This window comes from Sciurus carolinensis, chromosome 13 (genome assembly GCF_902686445.1).
Source record: "Sciurus carolinensis chromosome 13, mSciCar1.2, whole genome shotgun sequence".
In the NCBI taxonomy this organism is placed as follows: Eukaryota; Metazoa; Chordata; class Mammalia; order Rodentia; family Sciuridae; genus Sciurus; species Sciurus carolinensis.
The window spans coordinates 26,444,407-26,465,109 of NC_062225.1; the positions used below are offsets into that span (position 1 = coordinate 26,444,407).

Below are 20,703 nucleotides of genomic sequence, written 5' to 3' on the forward strand. Positions count from 1 at the left end.
CAACAACATAGGTGTGTAAGAAGAGAATATTAGGAGAGCATTATATTCTTAGAAGATATTGTGGATAATACATTCAAAACAAGGTATAAAACAAAAAAGGAAAAATATTGACAGATTTATTACATAAAAACAAAATACATAAAAACTTTGGTATAAAAAATAACCAAGTTTGAAGAAAATAACGCCCTGAGGAAAACATTTGCATCAAATAGAACATTAAAAGAGAATATCTATAACAGAGGTCCTTCAAATTAATAAGAAAAATTCAAATTATCTAAAAAAAGAAAACAATCTGAGAAGAAACGAAGGTGACCAAAAAACAAACGAAAAGATGCTCAACTTCACTAGTAACCAAGAGCTTCTAAATTATTATAAATGAAGTAACATTCTTCATTTCTCATAAGAATGGAAAACATGGACAACTTCTTGTGTTGGTGAACATATGAGGACAGGGACACTTGTGCTGCAGATGTAGTGGCACAGCTATTTTTATTTTATTTTATTATTTTATTTTGTAGTTTGGGGGCTCGAGCCTGATGCCTCACACAGGCCAGAGAATGCTGTACCACAGAGCCACATCTCCAGACCCTGGCACGGCCTTCTTGATGTGGGCAGCTTCTTTCCACATTCAGAGTGCCTGGCTTTTTGACCCATTGGTTCTATTTCTAGTAGATTATCACAATTGCACGTCTACACCCAGGAATGTGTATACAAGATGCTCACTGTAACTTTTGTCTGTTAGGGAGAAAAACTGGAAAACACCTCTTTGCCCCCCAGAACTTCAGCTATTTGCATTGTGTTGGCATATACCAACACTAGCTACACACACACACACACACACACACACACACACACACACCGCTTTTCCAGCAGAAGCATGGTTCCATCAATTCCACACATCCATGCTGAAGAATGCCCTCCAGAGGTAAATAAAAATTATGAGGGTGAACTATACATATTGATAGGTGGAACACATCCATCTCATTTTATGAAAAAGAAAAGCATACACACACACACACACACACACACACACACACACACACACCGCTTTTCCAGCAGAAGCATGGTTCCATCAATTCCACACATCCATGCTGAAGAATGCCCTCCAGAGGTAAATAAAAATTATGAGGGTGAACTATACATATTGATAGGTGGAACACATCCATCTCATTTTATGAAAAAGAAAAGCATACACACACACACACACACACACACACATCTGAAAATGCCTAGCAAAAGTTTTTTAATGATTCATGTCAAATGGTTACTTTTTTTTATTATTTTTTAATTTTTATTGTAAACAAATGGGATACATGTTGTTTCTCTGTTTGTACATGGCGTAAAGGCATCCCATTTGTGTAATCATAAATTTACATAGGGTAATGTTGTTTGATTCATTCTGTTATTTTTTACCTTCCCCCCACTCCTCCCACCCCTTTTTCCCTCTATACAGTCCTTCCTTCCTCCATTCTTGCCCCCCTCCCTACCCCTAACTCTAACCCTAACACTAACCCCTCCCTCCCCCCATTATGTGTCATCATCCACTTATTAGCGATATCATTCATCCTTTGGTTTTTTGAGATTGGCTTATCTCACTTAGCATGATATTCTCCAATTTCATCCATTTGCCTGCAAATGCCATAATTTTATCATTATTTATGGCTGAGTAATATTCAAATGGTTACTTTTGAGGAGGGTAGTGAGCCTTTGAGGGGACAGAATTTAAGAGACTTTGATTCTATTTGGGCTAATTAGTGTAGTAAGAGCCTAGTCTGTGGAGCAGGACTACCAGGTTTTGAATCCCAGCTCCATCACTTCCTAGAATGGACCTTGGGTAAATTCCTTAATCTCTCATCACCTTTGTTTTCTTCTGGAATAATAGTATAGAGCAATTAGTGCAGTGCCCAGCACACAAAATAAACTCTGTTAGTTAATATGTTAAAAATAAAGAATACTACTCTGTGATTTTAGAAACAATAAAAAAGAAGAAAGTAAAATCATTCAAAGCCTTCCCAACCAGATGACATCATGGTTGATATTTCTGACAATGATTCTAGATCTCCACGTGCATGCATGCACCTGAGCACACGCTCAGGTTAACTTTACATTAATGGCATCAAGGGCATAAAAGTTGGTGAGCATCCTTTCATGTCCATAAATGCACCATTTTAGATAGTCTTTAAAAATGTGCATGAGTTCTTACATTTCATTAGAGTCTGTCAAACCCCATAATTTTCATTCTTTTTTACCTTTGATTGTTTGTTAATTGAAAAGCTACATTGCATTCTTTTGATTACTAATAAGATGGACATCTTTTCCTTAGATTTCCTCTTCACACAATTGTAGGAGTCCTTTGCATTATCAGCATTTAATTCTTCATTGAATACAGTTATTTGAGACAAGTTAATCAGGCAGCTGGCAAGCCTTAGGGGGTATTAGATGGACACAATATGGGAAGGTTTGATAAGAGGAGGCCTGAAAGGTGAACACCTAAAACAGGGACTGTAGCCAGAGTTCCCTGGAGGCTTCCAATTTGCAGCTGACTTTTTTCATTGGAAAATCTATTTGGGGGAGTATCATTTAAATTATGTTAGATCCAAGTTTGTACGACATCCAGAGGAAGGTTTAAAAAAAAAGAGTAAGGTTTTTCTAAAAAGTTTTATTTTGTGTTAACCTTAAGAGTTTTCAAGGAAGAGTTCAGTGGACAAATCCAAATGTTTCAGTTGAGAGGATACTCAACCTTTTTCCTGAGGTCTTTCTCCTATTCAGATTGCCCCCTGTCACCTTAGTTTTGCTCAAAAATACACAAGCATTTGCTAATACTCCCATGCCTTGAGTATGTAATAAATTTTGTGTGTTCTTTATGTTGTTAAAGAAAACACAAGACAAATTATACTGTCAACCAGTTACTGAAGACCCTTCTGCTACTACTCCATGGCCTTATCCCATCCACTTACTTCAAGGTATGATGTGGTCCAGTGTATGGAGATACTTGGGCTGGTTGCTGTCTTTATTGTCTCACAAATTTACTATGCTGGATCCTCAGCATCTCTCCCCTAACATCCCACGCTTCGACTTTCTGCCCGTACAAACTCAACTTCACCTGTAAGGAGTAGGTGAGAGCACATCTCCTCTTTGAAGCCCCTTCTATTAACTCCAGATAGCAAAGACAAGGTGTCTTCTCTACTTCCCAGAACTTCAACTATTTGTATTGTTACTCACATACCAAACATTAGCTCCATGCACACAGAGACAAGGTTACCAATCCACCTGAGCACAGTCTACTGAAAAAGTTACCTATCTCCATGTTCAAGGCATGTCAGAATCCTACTACCAGTATCCTAAAAACTGGATTTTTTAAAATTCCAGGATACTGGAGAACTTCACCAGGACCACATCTCTGGTCCCCTTTGCAATTACTTTGGGAATCTAGATGTTGAACCACTAAGCCTGTACTCTGGAACTTAGTTTTGTGTTTTTAATGGCTACAGCTAGAAGTTTAGCTCACATTGACCTTGAGTGGAATGAAGAAACATGGAGGACTGAAGATTGAAAGCAGTGGTTTTCAACCTTGGTTGTTCATTGGCATTATTCGGAGAGATTTTTTTTTTTTTAAATACTGATGCTTGAATATTTACTCCACCAGGAAGGCAGGCCAACCATGGAAGCTTTCAGATTATTCCCTTGTGCCTTGAGGGTTAAGGAGCTCCTGTTTCACAGCCGCATAGAACTGCATGACTTTGGGTAGTTTGAATTGTCTGGTTCTGATGCAGGCAAACAGGGCCATGTGCACAGGGGAGCCTATTCTCCTTATACAAGATGGGGTACAGCTTCTTTTCCTTAGGATTGGCTCCAGTGATACCAGCTGAAGGGGTAGAGGGGAATCTCCAGAACCTCTAGCATAGTCACTCTGTGCCTATACCAGTGCATGGCAAATTTAATGTGTATGGAGATTTTGTCAAAATGCAGATTCTAAACAGCAGGTGTGGGATGGGGATTCAAGATTCTACATTTCTAACATGCACCCAAGTGTACCGGTACTGCTGGTCTGCAGATCACCTCTGAATATCATGCAGAATACCCCATTTTCTGTTTTCTATTGCCCAGAGAAAGTGCCACATCCTCCACAAACCCTCATCCCCCCTCCCCATATGTGGTACTAGGGATTGAGCCCAGGAGCACTCTATCACTGAGTTTTATCCCAGCCCTTTTTTATCTTTTATTTTGAGGCTCTCACTAAATTACTGAGACTGCTCTCAAACGTGATTCTCCTGCCTCAGTCTCCTGAGTGACTGGGATTATAGGTATGCCACCATACTCAGCTCTGCTTATTTCTCTTATAATACCCAGGACAATGGCCCTCAAATTGAAGCACACAATGGAATCATCTGGAGTCTTTGGGAAAGTACAGATGTCTGGACCCCACTCTAGAGTTTCAAGTTCAATGGGCCTGGGAGCTGGGTAGAGTAAGAATTTGAACATTTCTAACAAGTTTCCAGGTGGCACTGATGCTATTAATCCAGGGACCATATTTTGAAACCACCGTTCTAGGATGATGATTCTTAATCTTGGTTTCACATAAGAATACCCTAAACGCTTTAAAAATCTTGATGTCCAGGTCATATCCTAGTCCAATTTACAACAGTGTATCTGGACTGGGACCCAGGCAACTCTGTACTATGGACTACTCTAGGTAAAGTTCCTGCCTTCTCAAGCTCAGACCCTAAAATAACAATTGTACTGAATCCTCCTTTCTGTTTATAACAAATGCCAAACAGACATTAAGCCTCTTGAGGACAGGGACCCCTGTTTTCCTCTCTGGTGTCCCCAGATCTACTCTTCTTCAATGCTTCCACCTGCTGCCTAAGGGTAGTGAGAACTCACTGATCACCTTGGGTGGTCTGGCCATGACAAAATGACTGGGAAAAATAAAACAGCTTGACACTCAAGGAGGTTGGTATACTTTAAAATACTCAGAATGATTGGGTTAGGGATGTAGCTCAGTGGTAGAAGGCTTGCCTAATATGCATGCAGACCTGTGTTTGATCCCCAGAATCACAAAAAATCCTAAAATACTCAGAGCACAGTAAGCAATCATCATCTAGTCCAGCAACATCAAGCACATAGGCAAAGATGAGCAGGATATGAGCTGCCCTCTGGTGGATGTGTACACCACCAGCTATGAACTGGGCATGTTGTGCTGTGGTGCACGCCTCTAATTCTAGCGACTGGGGAACCTGAGGCAGGAGGATTGCAAGTTCGAGGCCAGTCTGGATAACTTGCATAGCTCATCAACTTAGTGAGACTTGTCTCAAAATAAAAATGAATGTAGCTCAGTGGTAAAGTGCTCCTGGGTTCAATCCCGAGTACTAAAAGAAAAGTCAAGTCAGACTGGAGTCAGACAAACTTGGACCCAACTGTGAATTTACAGGAAATACAGGGGTCAGAGGAGCATGTTAAACAACCCCACAGGTAGGCAATGAACAAAATGTGGAAAACCATACAGGACAGATGACGCAGTTCCTTTAATAACAAGTGCAAATTGGGGAGGAAGGAGGGGGAAGTTGTAGACTGAAAATGATTTAAGAGTTGTATCCCCCAATACAGTGGGTATACCAATTTATGAAAAAATATGAAATGATCTGGGAAATATGAATACTTCCTGGATAATTTGGTGGAGTTAAGGAATTCCTATTGTTTCTTTTTAGATCTGACAGTGTTATTATAAGAAGAAATAGCCTTATCTTTTTTTTTGCCTTCCAGATATTAAGATTTATTATAAGGTTATAATAATTGCAACAATTTAGTATAGGTATTGGCTTTGAATACTCAGGTGGGAAAGGAGTGGCTAATTTTACTTTTATCAAGTCATTATTTCCTAAATAATTACTATATTCCCTTGTAAATATCTTTTTGGTAATAATGTACAATGTTGAAATAAATAACTATTTTTATTTTTGAAGTAAGTGGTAGGCAGAAGTTCCTAGGAGCATGAAAATTAATTTGTTTGAGATTTCATCTACAACTAGAGAAAATAAACTTGAATTTTAAAAGTCTAAAATTTTCTTTTAAGGAGACAATATGTAATGTTCAACTTAGGAGAGTTTTAAAATTAAATGGGGAAAGTTACTAAAATGTGAAACCTCAGGATGAATAAATGCAATTTTGTCTGAGTTCTGTGATTGTAATACGTTAGTTGCACATGAAGGATTGTTTTCTAATACACATCTGTTTATATCTAGAAAAAATAAACAAGGAAAAAAGCCCTTTCTTACCCTTGGCTCCACTTTTGAATTATGGCCCTTCTTTTAGAGACACATACTGAAGTATCTACAGATGGAATCGGACAGTGTCTGGGATCTGTCAACATGATCTTGTGGGGGAGGGGAATAGAGGGACAAGATTGGCCCTGAGTTAGCTGGTAACTGTTGAAGCTAGTGGTGAACTTTCTACTGCATACTACTTTTGTATAAATTTAAATTTTCCATAATAAAATGCTTAAACAATTCTAAAGTAAATAAAGGAATGAGCTCTTTAAAAAGTCTCTGGCCGGGAGAGATCAGGAAGCTGCCTAGGCTAGAGCAGAGCTTAGATTCCCGGATCCCTGAGACAGCCCATACAGCAACTCGGGATGGCAACAGGCAGGGCACGCTCTACCTGAAAGTTCCAGAAGTGGGTTGTGGAACAAGTGGAGAGCAGGAAGTTCCCAGGAGTGTGCTGGGACAACACAGCTAAGACCATGTTCTGGATTCCCTGGAAGCACACAGCAAACAGGACTCCTGGGAGGACCAGATACTGCCTTCTTCAAGGCCTGGGCTATATTTAGGGAAAGGACAAGGAGGGCGACATAGGAGTCCCTGCTACCTGGAAGACTCATCTGCGTTGTGCCCTCAACAAGAGTCCTGAATTTGAAGAGGTTCCTAAGAGACACCATATGGATGTTGCCAAACCCTACAGGGTATAATGGCTGCTACTATCGGGTATCCTCCCTGCCCAACCAGAGACCCAGAAATCACCATCGAAGCGACACCACAGTTCCATGTCCTCTGAGAGGGAGGAGGATGAGGGTACCATGAACAACTGTGCACTCAGTCCTACCTACCTCCAGGACCCCCTTGATAATGAGGTAAGGATCAATGGGGAAGCAAGCCACTCAGACTGTAGGAGCAGCAGCAGCAGCAGCCCTGAGCCACAGGAAGGTGCAGATACCACTGAGGATCAGGTATCCATGGAGCATCTTCTCCCTCTGGACTCAGACTACTTGCTGCTGCTCACCTTCATCTACGGTGGGCGTGTGGTAGGCACAGCCCAGGTGCACAGCCTGGACTGCCGCCTCGTGGCTGAGCCCTCAGGCTCCAGGAGCAGCATGGAACAGGTCATATTTCTCAAGTCTGATCCATTAGAACCCGTCCGGCACCTCCTGAGCCAGATCGAGAGAGGCATCTGGGTGGCCGGTAACTCCAGAGGTCTCTGTACAACGCCTTTGCCCCATCCCCATCTCCTGGAATGCACCCTATGCCCCACCTGGACCGGGCCCGCACATGCTGCCCAGCAACGTGTGTGTGGAGCTCTTCCAAACCACCTATTTCTGCAGAGACTTGGACAGGTACTTCTGGGGCCTGGGCCCCCTACCCAAGTTCCAGGTAGCACTGCATTTCTGGGAGGAGAGTCCTGATCCCAGCCTTACCTCACAGAATCTTATCGCAGTGCAAATGGAGCAGGCCTTTGCCCGACATTTATTGGAGACTCCAGAGATGCATGCAGCCACTTTTTTCCTGGTGTAGTCTGGGGGACTCACCTGCTGCCCCCACCTCTCTATTCCTCCTATCTTCTTTGAAATAGACTAATTCTTCACTCTGCTTTTCTGCTTCCCTTTGTGATGACTGTCATGGCTGTGAATTATGTCATTGAACTTCTTGCCCACCCTGGCTTATGAGAAACTCAAGGATTGTTTTCATCCTTTTAAAAACTTTCTGAGACATACCCTCTTTTTCTTTAAGGAACTGGGAAATTCCAAGTGATGAAAACTCAGAGGGGCCTCTCCCTCTTCACCCAAACTCCAACTCAAAAGCCAACCACTTTATATTTTCTTCCTAAGTCTACTAAGGATTTAAAATAAAAAAATTATTGAAAGATTGAAAAAAAAAAAAAAAAGTCTCTGGTCAAGCCAGGCTTAAAAACTCATGGAGGCCTGACAAAATGGTTAATGTAATCCCAAACAACTCACTGCAAAGTGAGCTTTATACCATAGTTGGCTTCAAAATGTGGGGAATTAGAGTTGGAAAAGCAGGTCAAGTGGAAAGAAAAATCTCTGGGTTGGAAAAAGACATTTAGGGACTTTGCTCAGGCCTGGGCAGCCGGGTAACCTCTGCCTGTGTATGTGCCAGAGGCAGTATCAGGTGCCTCTTTCTCGGCTAGGATGGAGCCGAACAGAACCTTGAAAAGTCACATGCCACAGAAAGCAGTTCTCTGTCACGCAGAGGGTGTCCAGAACTGAGGCCTTTTCTGTGCCTAGTAACTTGGTCAAAGATGCAATTAGAGGTCGCTGCTGTTCCCTTAATAACAAGAGCAGGAGAAGGGATGAGCCACCCCGGACAGTCAGAGCTTCCAACACAAACCACAGGCTGGGAGGACAGGAGGCTCTCCTTCAAGAAAGATGTGGAAAGGGCTGGACACCAGGAGACCTAAATTCTGGTTCCCTCCCCAGGTTATATTAGGATCATCTGAGAGCTGTTTACAGATTCCCAAATCCAGACTGAACCTCAGACTGATTACATTAGAATCTCAGGGGGCTGAGAATCAGACATCAGTAATTCTTAAAAGAAAGACATAGATCTTTGAGAAGGAAATAAAATGAGCTGGCATTAGGTGGATAAGAGTAAATCTGCAGACAATACATAAACATTGTAATCGAAGGAAGGTACTTTCTATCTATATTTATTTTGCATATCATTGTAATTAAATTGTGTCTTGGTTAGTTTGTCAAAACAAACAAAAATGCAATTTTTGGAGGGGGGGGGTTACTGGGGATTGAACTCAGGGGCACTTGACTATGAGCCACATCCCCAGTCCTATTTTGTATTTTATTTAGAGACAGGGTCTCACTGAGTTAAGAATGCAACTTTTAATGTTAAGGCTATGTTGTCTCTACATATTTGTGTTAAGAATTATATTTGTGTGAATTTGTTTCTTTCATGAAGTTAAGTTCATTCACCTAAAATTTGTAAAATGCACACCCACACTGTGGCCACTATCACTGTGGCCTTAGACTTGGTTCTGTATAGACCATTCTGTAGCTCTCCCAACCCATCCCCTCACCCATAACCCAAAAACTTGACTCCCATGTGTGGTTGCAAAACACCAAGACATGTTTTTGCTTTTTGCCTAAGGTCTGTTTGTAATAATGTTGTGACTTTTACAGATTCATTTCTTTAAAAGTAATATGAATGTGAGTTTTTCTCCATTATCCAGCAAAGCCATTTAACTTCATATTTGAGTCATATCAGGACCCTGAATTTCCCAGCAGAGATCAAAAACCCAAGTTCATTCACTTATGAGCACTTAAAATTTTTTTCTAGGGCTGTCTAAGGAAACATTGGGTACTCCCTAGTTTCTCTTTGACAGAGGCACCAAGAAATGATCTATGGAAAAATTTTTATTTTCAAAAGGGGAATACCTAAGCAAATTCTGGCCCATTCCTACAATTTCCTTGGCAAATCCATAACTAGATAAAGTACATGCATGAAAATATGTATGTGAGATAATGCAACAAGTTGTTCTCCAACTGATTTAAGCTACACATATGGTGTGTATATTCACAAACCAAACATGGCAGTGAATTTGAAAATTACAATGTATAAAAGACTGGGCATCCATAGATTCAGTGTCAACACACATATGGAGAAATTTAGAAGATACCAAGAGGGGCTGATGAGCACCAGAAGGGCCTCACAGGCCTTTTGGGGTATTCAACCTAGTCTAGACTGAGAATTTTGTCTTTTTAGTGTCCCAGAGATGATGAGGTCCAGACAGGATGACTAATGATAACCAAATTCACAAGGGCTGCTAGATAAACCTAAAGGTCAACTTAAGTAATTTAAAATGAGATTTACAACAGTCATAGAGGCCAGTTACTTCTCTAACCCGTGCATTCTCTTCTTATAGGTAGATGCACAGGGAGAGCTAAATTATCATCAGAAAGTCACTTAGTATCAGAATGAGGTACATTAGCCAAGTGCATCAAATGTTTAAGATTCAGGATAAGATGTCTGGCAGCCTCCATCTCTGAAGATGAGATATGCCTGAGACCTGGACCAGACAGATGGGGCCCTCTATCTTAGACTTTTCTGGAAAGAACCCACTTTTTCCAATTACTGAACCACTCCCTGTGATTGAAATCCTCTCCTTTTGCTGGCCAGGAGCTTTGGTGAAGGGCCTTGGTGAAGCAGGGAGTTCAGGACTCCCTGGAGAACCCTTCCTTCCCAGAGAGGGCATAACTGCAGCCTTGCATCTGGCTGAGTGGAGCAGAGGTGTGCACTCTAGGGAGCTATGGTGAACGGAGAGGGGTGGCCTCTGCTCCAAACCCCACCATCAGGTGAAGGGTCCATGATGCTTTCATTTAAGGGAGAGGGAATCCCCCAGCTAAGTGAATGCCATCAGACAAAGCTACTGGCAAATCCTGAACTGGCCCCTTCAGGGAAAGGCTTCTGGAACCAAACCTCTCTAAGGGCCCCTTGTCTGTGTCCAGGAGTTAGCTATAGTTACCTCATGGGGACATTTGTTCACAGACTTGTCAATCTCCCTTAGAGTCTTACTATTGTCACGAGAGGTCTGCTCCTCCACCTAGGTCCCCTCTCTTCCACTTCTGCTATTCAGGCCTTTGTCCAAGGCCACTTCTTCCATGATGAGTTCTCCCCAGGGGCCCAGGTTGCAGAGCTTGCACCTTCCTCTGTCTGCCATTGCTCTTTGTGTCACTTATCACATGACATTACTAATAATGACAAATGATGGAGAGTGGGTCCCTCTATCTTAGACTAATGGCTAAAACTCACTGAGCACTTTCTAGGTACTAAGTGCTTTACATGTATTATTTCATGTAATCCTTGAATCTATCCTGTATTCTCACTGTATAGATGAGGAGACTGAGAACCTTAGAGATAAGAAGGGTGCCCAAGGTTATGCAATTTATGAAAGACAGGGTTTGAGGACAAGGTCTTTGAGCTGGTATTGATCTGGGTTTTTTTTTTTTTTTTTGTGTGTGTGTGTGTGTGTGTGTGTGTGTGCGTCTGATTACATACCTGCCTTTTAAAATAGCTCATGGGTTGGAAACCATGCCCTCTGGGCTACAAGCACCCACAGCCCATTCTTGTATGTCTAGCTGGCTAGGCACATTTGACATACTTGTGAGTTGTTAAAAGAAGAAAAAACAGAAAGGAGAAGAGGTGGGGGAGATCGTTGGTGAGCAAAAAGCCTCAAATTCTTCCTGGCTCTTGACAGAAAAAGTTGCCAATATCTGATCATGAGTACTTTTTAAATAGAGCCCCTTTAAAATTAAAAGCTCCAGTGTGAAAAAGTACACTCACACATTGCTGGTGGGACTGAAAATGGGTGCAACCACTTTGGAAAACTTGGAATGGAAATACCATTTGATCCAGTTATTCCACTCCTTGGCATATACCCAAAGGATTTAAAATCAGCATACTATAGTGACACAGTCACATTGGTGTTTATAGCAGTTCAAGTCACAATAACTAAGCTATGGAACCAACATAGGTGCCCTTCAACAAATGCACGAATAAAGAAAATGTGGATATATACACAATAGAATATTACTTGGCCATAAAGAAGAATGAAATTATGACATTTTCATAAATGGATGGAACTGGAGACTATCATCCTAAGTAAAATAAGCTGATCCCAAAAAACTAAAGGCCGAATATTCTCTCTGATATGTGGATGCTAACACACAATAAGGGGGAGGTGAATGAAGTAAAGAAGTTCTTTGGATTAGACAAAGGGGGATAAAGGGAAGGGGGGAATGGGAAGAGGAAAGACAGTAGAATGAATCAGACATATCTTTCCTATGTTCATATATGAATACCCAACCAGTGAAATGCCACATCATGTACAACCACAAGAGTAAGAAGTTATACTCCATGTATGTATAATATGTCAAAAAACACTCTACTGTTATATGGATCTAAAAAGAACAAATTTTTAAAAGAAAAAAAAATTAAAAGCCCCAATGTACCCAATTTTCTGATGAATTATTTTTCTGCAACTAAATTTCCTTATGCTGAGAGTGAAAACTGAGCAACTTGGTCCCAGTGCCTGCGCAGGTTCCAGCAAGGGTTGAAAAACTGGAATTATGCCATCCCTCTGGCTAGCAAAGCCTGGCTAAATCTATACATGTATATTTCCTCAATTTGCAAAACTCCACCACCTGAACTCTCAAGGGCAACTTGAAGCATTCTGAAAGTCCTGGTTGGCATTAGATGCATCACTGTGGCCAAATAATGGATCACATTAAGTGCATATCTTCACTACTAAGTTTTAAAGATCTGTTTGAGGTGTCTTCTCTGCCTACCATCCATGGAGATGTTTTTCCCAGGACATGGCTAGCCCTCCCCATACCTTCCCATAATTTTAATCTGAGCCACAATGATGGGACAAAGTTGGGCAGATCAATCTCTGAAGAATTTGGGAATAAGGAATAGGCTCCCACTGTGGGATGATCCCTTGAGTAGATGTAAACATGGAAGCTGAGGTTGGCCAAAGACAGAAGAAACCAGCTGCAGAGGGCAAACAAGAAGTCCTGAAAGAAGCAGAGAAAGAGGATAGACTGGTTTCCCAGGTCCAGCCCTGGAGAGATCACTGCCCCTGGGTACCATAAGGTTACTCCACTGTAAGTTAGCTTTGTGGGAGTCAGTTACTTGAAGCCTAAAATGTCTTAACAATGACAGCTACATTTCTCTCCTCCTTGGTGCATCATTCATAATTTCTGTGAGATCACTTGAGTTTAGCTACAAGTCCTAAGACATGGGCATCAAGATGGGGACACTCGACTTCAGCATAAAATACTGTAGTGGAAGGATTTTCAGGGGGACTGTTTCTCTGACTTCTGGTATGTTACAACTCTGACCCTGATAAGATGGGAAACACAGGCGCCCAAATCAATGTGTAGACCCTGTTTTGATTCTACGTTGTACGAACCAACAGAACAAAGATATTTTTGAGACAGCAAGAGAAATTTGGTTCTAGTCTAGATACCCACCCTTATTAAGGGATTATTCTCAATTTTGTGAGGAGACATGATGGCATAGTGGTTGTATTTACAGCAGAAGTCTGATTTTGTAGTGCTGCATACTGAAATGTTCACAACATCTGGGACTGTCTTTAAAATGCTCTAGCAAAAGAAAGCAACAAAGCAAAATTCCTAAAAGCAAAAAAAAAAAAAAAAAAGTAATGGAGATAGATAAGTATTAATCATTGATAAAGCTGAGTGATAAAGTACATGAAGATTTATTGTATTATTCCCTTCAACTTTTTGTGTTTGAAATGTTCCATAATAAAAAGTTGACATATAGATATGGGCCACAAATATATAAATAAAGATAGATGATGGATAGATAGATAGATAGATTAAAAATGGACAGGCAAATTAAATTAAAATCTTGGCATGAAAGTGGTCTGATGGTAGAGCTCTTCCTCTCCTGACAACTGCAACTGAAGGAGCTGTCTAAGTATGCCTCTGGTTGTGTCATGCTCTTGCTGGTCACCCTCGAGGGTTTCTGAGGAACTGCCAGTCAGTCATACTTCATCTGGGAAAAGCTCTGTGAATGTTCTAGTCCCTGCCATCTCTCTTCACTTAATTAGACCTCCTATAACACTTGCCAACTGATTCAATCTCAGCATACAGAGTCAACCATGTGTGGCCTTTTGTCACTGCGTGGCAGTCACCATGGGTGTAGACTGGTGCTTCCCCAGTCTGATTGCAGGACTTTGAAGTCCTCTTATATGGCCCTGCCTTGAGTTCTGCTAACTGGACGTGATCACTAAGTCCCTGAAGGAACAAGAGCTCCTAGATATCCCCTATTCTGTGTTCACACAGCTCGCAGGGGAGGGCCTTGGATGGAACCCAGGGCCTCTCAGGTCACAGGGCACTTACCCTCTTTTCCTGGGACTTGATCCAAGTTCATATTTTTTCTTTTCTTTCTTTCTTTTCTCTCTCTCTCTCTCTCTCTCTCTCTCTCTCTCTCTCTCTCTCTCTCTCTTTCTTTCTTTCAATTGAACCCAGGGATGCTTAATCACTGAGTCATACCCAGCCCTTTTTTTATATTTTATTTTGAGACATGGCCTTTGCGATCCTCTTGCCTCAGCCTCCTGAGCTGCTGGCATTATAGGCATGCACCACTGTGCCCGGTTCAGATTCATTTTTAAATTCCCTGCTTGCCTAGCATAAGCCTCAGGTGTTAGTGTTTAGTGAAGAAATAGGGAAGGAACCAAGTTAGATATTGGATATAAAATCAGCTTGGTTATGGCAAATAGCATGATTATTCAGACTAGTCTTGCCTCAGCCTCCTGAGCTGCTGGCATTATAGGCATGCACCACTGTGCCCGGTTCAGATTCATTTTTAAATTCCCTGCTTGCCTAGCATAAGCCTCAGGTGTTAGTGTTCAGTGAAGAAATAGGGAAGGAACCAAGTTAGATATTGGATATAAAATCAGCTTGGTTATGGCAAATAGCATGATTATTCAGACCAGTAGATCCACAGAAGATGGAAATCAAATAGCCTCCAAAAGACTTTCATATGACGGCAAATCTCCATGCATGACTCCATTGCAATGAAACAGGACAGCCATGGCCATGGGGTCAGGTACACCAGCTTCCCCGGCTCAGGTACACCAGCAATCCATCTGCTCTTCCTCTTCCCTCTCCTCAAACCAAAGACTAGCCCACGCTTCTATCAACTCACTGAAAGGAGCCCCCCCACCTGCTCCCAGGACCTGACTCCATCCAGAAGCCCCTTTAAACCACTCTCTTCTGGTCTCTTCCCATCAGCGTTCAATGTGTTCAGATAGAGCATCCTCAAAAATAAAAAAACAAAGACCTCCCTTGAGCTCAAATTCAAGTCTCCAGAAACTTGTTTTGTTCCTGCCCTTCCTGGACAAGCATCTTGGCAGAACTGTCCACCTGAACCACCTTCTCCTTTTGTCTCTCTTCTTGACCCACTGCTGTCTGGCTTTTGCTCCCCCAGACTGCTCTCCATGCTCCACCCTCTATGTATTCTACAGATCCTCCCCTACTCCTGGGCCCCTCCTTCCATTTTGACTATCTCATTGCCCTTGGTTTTCAAGAGAAAGCCCCTTTTCTTTCCCCTTCTAGCTCTCCGGTTTCTCCCTCTCAGTCTTCATTGTGAGTTCCTCTTCCTCTACCCACCCCTGAAAGCCTGAGGCTCTGTCCTGGGCTCTCTTGTCACTTCACAGACACCTAGGGATAACCCTATCCTTTTCTATGATTTGATTGCCATCTGGATCTGATGCTTCACAGTTCTCTGCCTCTATACTGAACCCCAGACCTCAGTGTCCATATGATGACCTGCTGAACACATCCACTTAGAAGTTTCCTCAAACATAATTTGTACAAAATGGAACTCATCATCAACCAGTTCCTAAACAAACAAAATTGCCCAACACATTAAAACCTTACTACTCTTTATGTTTCCTAAGCTACTACCATGAGGTACCCACTTGCTCAGGCTGGAAATCTGGGCACATGTCACCAAGTCCTTACAACACTACATTTTCAGTTATATCTCAAGTACATCTCTTCTATCCCCACTGCCAATGTCTTGGTCCCAAGTTTTATTATCTCTCCCCTGGATCAGCCTCCTAACTGCCAAGTCTTACTTCCTTTAATCCATTCTCCACCCCAAAGGCAGGTGATCTCTCTCACATACATATGCAGTTCTTCCCCTTTCCCACCTAAAACCCATCAGCGGTCCTCCAAATCTCTTAGCTTCAAGTTCAAGTTCCATAGCATGGTGTAAATAGGGCTTGATCAGCATCTGCCCCTTGCTCTACAGTCCAGCCACAGGGAACTTCTGTCTCTCTCTCTATGTGTTTATCCTGGTCCAGGGGCCTCTTCCCCCTTGCCTGTCCTCTCCTAGCTAACTCTGATCCACTCTTGGGTTCTCAGTGAGAACACCGCTTCCTTCTGGAAGACTTCCTTGGCCCCTCCTGTCTGAGTTAGATGTACCTATGCTGTGTATTCACAGCACCCCAATTGTCAAAAGCCTACTTATTTGCCTGTGTGTCCCACGAGACTGAGTCCAAAAGAGCAAGGCTGGCATTGCCCTGACCGTTTTTCTTTCTCTAGCATCTGGTCCACGGCTTGCAGATAGTAAGCGCTTAGTAAATATTACCCAAATGAATGAACAGTTTGTTGGCTTCTGCATTGGGAGCTCAGCTGTCGTTCTACTTTGTACATAGGGCCCCATAAGGTTGATTATGGAGCAAGTAATGAGGTGAGACTGGAAGGTATTCTACCCCATACTGAGAGGGGAAATGATCCTAAGAGGGCATTACACAAGCTCTTGAATAGGAACAGATTCAGAGTTGAGACAGGAAGTACAGATTTTCTCCTCCACCCTGTATGGAGTGAAAAAGCATCTCTGCCTACGTGTAAAGAACCACACAGGGCTTTTGAAAATGTACTGCTCCGGTTTGACCCAACTAAGCTGACCCACTTCTCATGCACTTCTACTTCTTCCTGCTCTTTTGTTGTCATCACAGGAATGTTCTCAGAGCATATGTGTCTCATAAGAGCCTTCTGGCAAGTTCACGCTATTGGTCTGCTCTGAGTTGAGGCCAGAACAGCTTGGATTTGGAATTTGCTTTCAGGGCTCTTAGAAGGCATTAAGCTCTGGTTATTTCTGAGAACCCAAAGGGCCCTCCATACTTGGGTGGGTTCCAACTGCTTTATTCTACTCCCCACCCTTCCCCTTATAGTCAGGCAGAGGTGGGCTTAATAGAGGATGGAATTCTGGGCAAACTGTTTACTCAGGGTGAGGACTTCACCCCCACCCCACCTGATCCAGCCCTCCCTTTAGGCAAGGTCATTATCAGCAAAAGGCCAGCTGTGTTTCTCTCATGGGAATGCTAAAGAGAGAGTTAAAAAAAAATCTATCTTATTAACAGCCTGACCTACCAGCATTGATCACATTAGAAATGACGCAGCACACACAGTCCCCATTATGTGCACGGGGCAAAGCTCAGCCAAGCTCAAAAAGCCACTTAAACCCATGCAGGAGTGACTCCTTCAAGGACCTGAAACATCCCCCAAACTAATAACCCCGACAAAGCACCACCAGGGAAAATTCCTTGCGGATTTGAGATTTTCATTCTTTTAATCTCCTAACTCAATAAAGCAAACACTCCTTGCAACAAATTAAATACTTTTATTAAAGGGTTCCCTCCCTCATTCTCTTTGGTGTATTGTGGGACCCTGTGAGTCTTCTTGAGGGGATGTCTCCCACTCTCCATCATTGTCTTCTGTTACTCCAAGGAGGCCCTGAATTGACTAGAATTTGCTAGTTCTTAGATTCTGGAAACTTCTGGGAACTCTGGATTCCCTCAGATGGGTCCCAGAGCCTGTTAGCTCAGGGAAATGCTTCCCATTCTTTTGATGAGGTGACAGGTCCCAAAAAAGTCTGACCCAAGCACCTCTTCTTTCACAGTTTACCTGGATAAGGACCCAGAAAAGCTGTCCAGACCAAGTGGACCTTTTAGCCAATAGTCAAACTCTTCTGACTTCACCAGGGTTTTGCTGGTCATACCTTGAAAGGTTAGTTGGAGAGACGATTACAGGAAGGTGGGGCAAAGTAGAGAAAGGGGAGTCAAGGTGGGGATCTGATTGGAATTGTCTTCAGGGATTTGTATTTCTGGTCACCACTCTTTTCAGCATGGGTTTGAGCCTGTTATACTGAGGCTTTTCCTGGGTCTCCTCAGATGCTGTTCTCAGAAAGCTTACCTCACAGAAAAATCCACCACCTTGCAGATGATACATGCTAGAGTGTTTTATAGTTTAAGAGGAGACTCAGAAGTATTCTCATCTACAGTTTATCAGTTTCAATGCTTGGTCTGTAGTGCTAGGGGTGCTATGCATCCAAACAAAAAGAACAGAAACAGGCAACAATAGGGTCTTTGAGGGCCCTGAAGCCTTCTCAGCAAGGACTCACTGGCTATGTAATAGTCCCATGTGGTGGATGTGGTCCTGGCAATTATTCCAGGGGTTCTGGGTAAAGAGCCTGCCCAGGGTGGGGAGAAGATACCCTCTCTTTCTCAGACCTCTGAAAGGCCCTTTTCTCACTTTCACACACTTTGAACAGAAAAGATACATGTTCAGGGCTTCAGGCTTTGGGCCCTCGCCCCTCGTAGTTGTGAAACAATAATCTAGGATGGGCTCTGGTCATTTGAAATATCCTGCCCCCTTTTGTCAACTCTGGATAGATGGAGCTCTAGGGTTGCTGGGCTCCATAGCTGTCTACATTTATCTCCAACTCTAATAGAATTGCCTGTACACCTATGTCCTCCTCTGAAGTCAAAACAGAATCCCTAGAAGTTGGAGGGGGGCAGGGAAGTGGCTGAGAAAATAGGGAAAGCATGACAAAGTGCCTAAGCCCTCAAGCTGGGGAGTCAGACAGGACTGGGCTGGAATCCAGACAGCCACCTGTGTGCTCTTACCCTTGGCAAGCTACTAGTCCTTCTTCACCCCAGAATTCTCTCAATAAAACAGGATAATAGTTTCCACCCCATTAGGGTCACTATGCAGCTTGAATGAGATGAGAGTGTGAATCAGTCATTGGGTAAGAGTTCAATGAAGAGACTGATGGAAAGAGGCTCCTGGGCCTGCACACAGGGCTGGGCCCAGCTGTGGAGCGAGGGATTCATTCCTCCCCAGTGGCCTTTTCCCAGATGCCCCTGTAGGAGAGGTGGAGCAGGGAACCCGAGGATGTTGAAATTTGCTGCTTCTGACTCTGCATAGCAACCACCCATGCCAGTGAGGGAGGTGGGTAAGGGAGGAGCCCAGGCCACATATGGAGGGAGCTGTCAGGCCCTGGGTGTCAGGTGGCCCCCACACAAAGTCAGTCCTGGGCACAGCTGGAAGCAAGTCCATGCGTTCTCCACAAGGCACTGTTACCTTTCAGGAGGCAAAAACTGGTTCTTAGGAGAATGAAAAAAAATAGCAGCTGGCAGTAACCATTAATGGTTTGCAGTACTCCAGAGCTCAAATATGACAAATATTATTCCTTAATAGTTAATGTCTCTCATTAGAAATACATTAAATTTTAATCTATAAAGTTAATTAAAATTGTTTCTCCTCCTGGGGAAGAGGAGTATATTCCAAAGCAAAAACAAACACACACACACACAAAAAGATTGAGAAACATCAGGACAGACTATCTTGCATACCCTCTTCACATCCCTCCCAGGGTCCCTCCTGCTGCTCTTATGATTTCTTTCCTTTTTCTTGGGCTCTTTGGAGCATGTGGCACTGCTGACCAAGCCAGTTCAATTCAGAGGCCAATCAGTGGCAGGTACTGGAGATATGGGCAGCAGTGACCACTCCTTACCCTGACCCTCCCTCAGCTCTTGTGACTCCACCAAGCACTTCCCCTCCAGCCTTCCGGGTCTCCTATTCCTTCTCCTACCCCTATTTCTAAAGCTCTCTCTGCACCCCTCTCTTCCTGCCATGGCTCCACCTCTGCAGTTCACTTAGTTGTCTAGCCCCAAATGCTATACCAAGTCTTTTTTTTTTTTTTTTTTTTTTTTTTTAGCAGCCCACTAGACCTTTCTATTTGGAATTTCCCTGCCACTCAGATTCTGTGCCTGGCACACATTCTCCTTCCTCCAGGAAGCCCTCCCTGTCTACCACAGCTGCTTGGCAACTCGCTTCTACAGCACACAGTTCAAGCCATTTTGACATTACCATTAAAGAACATATGTCCTTTTATTATTCTTTCAGGGTTTCATGGGTGACTGTCTTATCTTCCTGGTTTTCATTTCTTTGAGGATAAAAACAAAATCACAAGTTTCTGTTTGCTCTTCAATGTCCAACATAGTTGCGAACCCAAAGGAAGGCAGGCAAGATGGTATTTGTGGACCAGAAAGTTTCCTGGAAGACTCAAGATGCAAGGTGCCACTCCCACTGGGAGGATCAGCCCGGCCAGGGCCCCAGGAACACTGCAGGGGGAAGCCACCCTCCATCTCCCTCCTGGGACTCCTTCTCACCTGGCTGACTCCTTCCACTCCATCTGGTCCCCGTCATGTTGCAGAGTGTCCATCTCTGTGAAGAGAGTGGGGTTGGGAACCTCATCTTCCTCCCCCAGGATGTCCTGGAGCTGCTCAGCAGCTGGAGACCCTGCAAAGGAAGAGTGGAAAGGTGTGTTGAGTGCCTTGTGGAAGACAGGAGGGCTACAAGGCCAAAAGAAATGGAGCAGGAAGGTTGGGGCTGTGGCTCAGTGGTAGAGCACTCGCCTAGCATGCATGAGGCACTGGGTTCGATTCTCAGCACCACATAATAAAATAAAGGTATCGTGTTCATCTACAATTTAAAGACAAGTGTTTAAAAAAAAAGAAAAAGAAATGGGGCAGGAGTCAAGGACAAGGGAAAAGTATGTCCTGATTTGGTAAAACTAAGTC

At 43.1% G+C, this 20,703-nt stretch overlaps 1 protein-coding gene and 1 pseudogene across 9 annotated transcripts in view; one reads left to right on the forward strand and one right to left on the reverse strand.

Moving 5' to 3' along the window:
* The window catches only part of Slc4a5 (solute carrier family 4 member 5), a 122,314-nt gene that overhangs the window by 48,794 nt on the left and 52,817 nt on the right, over window positions 1-20,703 (reverse strand). For all 9 annotated transcript variants that reach the window (XM_047522232.1, XM_047522224.1, XM_047522228.1 and 6 more), the window contains one exon: window positions 20,293-20,422. In XM_047522232.1, coding sequence (XP_047378188.1) covers window positions 20,293-20,345 — 53 coding nt within the window. In that variant the 5' untranslated portion in view covers window positions 20,346-20,422. The remainder of the gene's footprint in view (window positions 1-20,292; window positions 20,423-20,703) is intronic.
* Window positions 6,632-7,784, forward strand: LOC124963480 (interferon regulatory factor 9-like; annotated as a pseudogene).